Source organism: Gossypium hirsutum, chromosome D12 (genome assembly GCF_007990345.1).
Source record: "Gossypium hirsutum isolate 1008001.06 chromosome D12, Gossypium_hirsutum_v2.1, whole genome shotgun sequence".
NCBI lineage: Eukaryota > Viridiplantae > Streptophyta > Magnoliopsida > Malvales > Malvaceae > Gossypium > Gossypium hirsutum.
In genome coordinates this window covers 45330375-45335554 of record NC_053448.1, presented here as the reverse complement: position 1 = coordinate 45335554, position 5180 = coordinate 45330375, and the positions used below count along the sequence as shown (strand labels likewise).

Genomic DNA, 5180 nt, shown 5'->3' with positions numbered 1-5180 from the left:
CGAATTGACTCGGAAAATCGAACAATTCAACTTGAAGGACTCGAATTTTTGATAATTCAAAAATGTAGAAAATAATGTTGATAATGTGATACAAAATTAGAAAATAATGTAGGAGTGGAGTAGCGGGAGTTTGGGGCAACTCATCCAACAGTGTAGTTGATGGCTGTGTTTGTCTCAATTCAATACCCAAACCGATGTTCAAACACTGATTAAAATTAACAAATTTTAAAGAGAGTAAAGTAGATATATAATAATTCAGATACTACTTTTAGTCTTGTCAGAATTGTTGATCATACTTGGATACAAAAGTGCAACAATACACATACACAAAACAAGTTTAAAATTCAATCCTTTATCTATAATTTGAATTTTGAATGCGAGCTTTCAGCTCCAAACAAACTCAAAATAGCTGTATCACCAAGTAAAGGCAAGTCAAACAAGATCAAGATCAAGCCTGCTCTCCTCTTCCTTCTTATCCCATGCAAAACTAAATTCTCTAGTAAACATAAAATTAATTTTAGCTCCAATTAGATATCATTTGCTAATAAAAAACTAACCAATCGAGTTAGAATTGCCTCAACTGATGCTCCAACAAATCATGCAATAGCTGATCCAAAGGCAATTAAGGCCCCAACAATTTTGCCTTGGTAGAAGTGGCTGAGACCTTTGCAGTCAAAGAACCATGCTACTTTGCCTTGGGTGCCGAGTTGTTATTAAATAGGGATGACAACGAAGCGAGACGACACGATTTTTTGTTTGCCCCGATTTAGATTTAAAACTTGAACAAGTTGTCCCAAACTCGAAATTTAATAGGAGGCTTAATTCTGCTTATCTCGATCTGAATTTAATTTAATTATTTTATTTTTTACTTTGATGCAAATAAGATTAAAATTTTTAATTTTTTTTATTTTGAGTCAAAGAAGATTTTTTTTTCAAAATTTAAACTTAAAACTTAATACATTTAATTTTTTATTTATAATTTATTTATTGAAATAAAAAATTTAATATAATATATATTTGGGGCATTTTTGTAAATATCTCAAGATGGGACCGAACAGATTTACCTCAAATTCAACTCAACCCCAACCCGACTCGATTAATTTTTTAATTTCATCTGACCCGTCTTACCCTAAATCCAATTAAAAAAATTGAACCCGAACAAATCGGGGGTCGGTCGAAACGGTGGAAATTCAGGTTTTTTGCCATTCCTATGAAACAGGCTGCGAGGAAATTGTGGATGATCTTTCTCTTCCTCCTCATCTCGTCCTTTGGAGGATTTTGGTCATGCTTGAAGACATTCGACTGTGTTGTGTGTTGAATGAACATATATATCTCTGTCAAGTTCGTCCTCCGCGAAACAAATTGCTTAGTGAATCTAATTGCTGAATGCTTCCTTTGTTTTATGAATATCTTTCTTCTCGACCGAAAAAAAGAAAAAAGGGGGCTAGCAATTGTATTTTGTTTAGGCAAATTGTAGGCATAGAGAAAGTAGTTGATAACTTCATCTGGGCTTCAAAAATGTGCTACCAAACTGTGAAGAAACCCAACCAAGTCCAACGAATAGGTTTGAAATTTGGGTATCCCAATAACCCAACCCAGTGATCTCCATCGCGCTTCCTTGCTTTCATGATTATATCAACTATCGACACCTTCTTTATCACTCTTTCTTTTGTCTTTTCCTTTGTCACATGCCATTAGCAGTAGGATTCAAGTCATAGCTGGCTCACGTTCCATTATTCTAACCTTCTCAGGGTTTCCCTCTTAAACGTGCCACCACCACCGTTAATCATTTATACCATCAATTTGGGAATTTTCTCCACTTTTGATGTGATTTGACTCACATCAACTGCCATATATATAATGATGCATGAGTCTAATGAAGTTATATTTCAACAAACTGCAACTCCATTTCATTTTCTTAAGATATCGAAATAACAATTCATATGTAGTTTTCATTTTACCATAATCCACTACCCATACCTATTTACTGACCCTATCAACAATAAATGGGTGATTTTTGCTAATCTGTGAAAAAGTCAAAAAAATTCCAACATCATTTACGGGTCATTGATTTATACCCTACTTTTCTTCTTCCCCATGAAAGGAATCCAGAATATCAGAAGACAAGAAAACATAAAAAAGCAACATTAAAGTATTTATAAAAGAAGCTTTCTTTTTTTTATAGTTTCTTATATATACCACCTAAGCTAATCCCACTGTTGAACAAAAAAAGAGGAAGAGAATTGCCATTTGTTTCTCTTAGTTTCTTGGAACCCATCTTCAAGTCCTCTATCATAATCAACAATCATAAAATATGCTTAAACTCAGAGGCCTTCTGATTTGTTTTCTGATTGTGGCCATGGATGTTGCAGCAGGGATTCTTGGCATCCAAGCCGAAGTTGCACAAAACAAGGTGTCTTCATAATACTACTATTACCGATTTCGATTAATACGTGGCAAAGAGTTTACATCATTTTGTTAATCCTATGAATTTATTCACCAGGTTTTATCGCTTTAATATGATCAATGCTTTTCTTTTAACAGGTTAAGCACCTGAGACTGTGGATATTTGAGTGCAGAGACCCAAGCCATGAGGCTTTCAAGCTAGCTTTGGGTGCAGCAGTTCTGTTAAGCCTAGCCCACGTTCTCATTAACCTGCTGGGTGGGTGCATGTGTGTTTGTTCTCAAGAAGAGTTCCAAAGAGCCTCCCCAAATAGGCAACTCTCAATGGCATGTCTCATTTTCACATGGTAAGTAAGCACATATAATATTCTTTCCTTGCCCGCCTTGCACAAAATCAAGCACTGCCAAATTGGAATTAGGATTTAATCAAAAGTGGATCCTTATGTCATACGTAAATTCTGGGTTGATCAGGATCATATTAGCGGTGGGATTGTCGACGCTGGTGATAGGGATGATATCAAACAACAAAGCCAGGGCGTCATGTGGTTTCACGCACCATCATTTGTTGTCCATAGGGGGGATTGTGTGTTTCGTTCATGGGCTGTTTGCTGTTGCATATTACGTTTCCGCCACTGCAGCTACTGACGAAGAAAAGTAAGGGATGTCATCATTTTGTTTCAACCCCCTCAACTTTACTGATCATTGATAAAACAAAAATGTAAACATCTTTGAGTGACATTATCAGTCTGGCGGAACAGCTGATATTGTTATTTGCTACAGTTTAGTTTTAAGTTATTTTATTAGTTGGGTCATTGGAAGTTTGACACATTTTTTAACATTATCAGTCTCCCATAGCATTGCTTTAATAAAAAAAGAGATTTGCAATGAATTGAGCCACAAATTTCAGTTCTTTACTGTCCCAAATTATTAATGTACAATGCAAAGCCACCTTTGCCGATAGCTCAGTAATTTATAACTGTGGGGGGGACAAGATTTGGGGTTTACTTCATTATTATAAGGCCAATGCTAGGCACATTGTCGCCATTGGCGAAGTAGAAAACTAAGAAGAGGATCATACAATCCGAAAAATGGGATAGTCACTCGGGGGAGGCCTTTCTTCAACTCCATCATCTTCAAAAGGCATGACCAATTCCTTCAAATATATATATAATATAACTTTTTTTTCCTATTTTTTTAAATTTTAATTATCCAAGTTACATAGGTTACTAAATTATATAATTTAGATTTACTATAGTAATTTTAGATTTCCTATAATTATAACATAATTATGTTATAAATTACTTAAGTATATTAAAATAATTTATAATCTAAAATATTTAGTTAATTAATCCACGTTTATTAATTATTTATTACCCTACATATATTAATTGATATATCAATTTATCCGTTGATGATATTAATTAAAATTGGTGACAAATAATTATATATATTTGAATTACCATTTCTTATATCCAATAGTTAGATACTATACAAGATTATATATTTACATATACATAATTATGTAATTATTTATATTAATATGATTTTACCAAATAAATATTCAATTTAAACACGAATTTATAAGTAATCTTATTTAAATTATAACATAATTATATTTTTTATAAGTTTAGTATAAACTCTACATAAAAAAATTCTATGCTATAATACGATTTTAGTAAATGTTATTTTTATGCTATAATATTGTCAGTGTTCCAAACTTTGGGTTTTAAATTATTTTTTAGTAAAATTACATGAAAGATTGTATTATGAACAATATAAATTACATAAATATATTAAAATATCTTTTTGAAAAATCATATCAGATATTTTAAATCTGTTGATTTGGATACTGTTGACACCATTTTTTGGATGAAAAACGGGGTCGACTTGGGTTTTGAAAAATGAAACGGGAGTCACCACCAATATCTTTTTTTTATGAGGTGTGATTGGATCACCTCGAAAAAGGTTGTTTTTAATAAATGATTTGATTTTATTAAAACAACGGTTTCGGTCCACGAAATTTAGAAAATGGGTTCGAGAGTCGGTTACGCACGAGGAAGGATTAGCACCCTCGATACGCCCAAAATTGGTACCTTAGTTGATTACTTAATGTCTTAATGTCGAAAAGCTGAAAACTTTAAAGAAATTTAAAAATACGATCCTTGTATTAAAAAGTTGAAAATTTGGGGAAAAGGGGGCACATTCCACGTTAATCGAGAAAGAAAACATCATATCCAGTAAGTTAGGACACAATGTCTCGAATTTCCGATACACGAATGAATGCCAAAATTTTATTTATTTAAAAAAATATTTTATTATCTCGGGTTTAGGAAAGGGATCATACCCAGTAAGTTATGACACAATCTTTTCTTAACTCCAGATATCGTTTAAAACTTGAGTTTAAAAAAATCGTGTAATAAAGTTTAAAAGAATATTCATTGTTTAAATCAAATGAAGAAATCGCAACCCAATACGTTAGGGCACAATTCCTCAAAATATTAAACATTGAATATTGCATTTATTTCAAAAACTCCTCGTCTCGAGAAAACAACGTGTCACATCCAATGCGTTAGGACACAACGTATTGAATTCTCGATAACAAGCTTTTCATCATTTTTAAAAGAGTAATCCCGATTATTTAGATTCAACGAAGAAAATCGGAACCCAATACGTTAGGGCTCGATTCTCTCGAAGATCTAAAATATCGAATATTACTTATATTTTTAAAATTTCTTTTTTAAAATCTAAAAAAAATGGGTGTAATGAAATGATGATGA

The 5180-nt window shown here is 32.5% G+C and overlaps 1 protein-coding gene across 1 annotated transcript; it reads left to right on the top strand.

Annotated features, from left to right (window-relative positions):
* Positions 1 to 2213: 2213 nt before the first annotated feature.
* Positions 2214 to 3288, top strand: LOC107947562 (uncharacterized). The gene is made up of 3 exons (XM_041106867.1): positions 2214 to 2413; positions 2545 to 2750; positions 2875 to 3288. Exons 1-3 carry the CDS (start codon positions 2315 to 2317, stop codon positions 3059 to 3061), a joined length of 492 nt encoding a protein of 163 aa, XP_040962801.1. The 5' UTR covers positions 2214 to 2314; the 3' UTR covers positions 3062 to 3288.
* The last annotated feature ends 1892 nt before the right edge of the window (positions 3289 to 5180 follow it).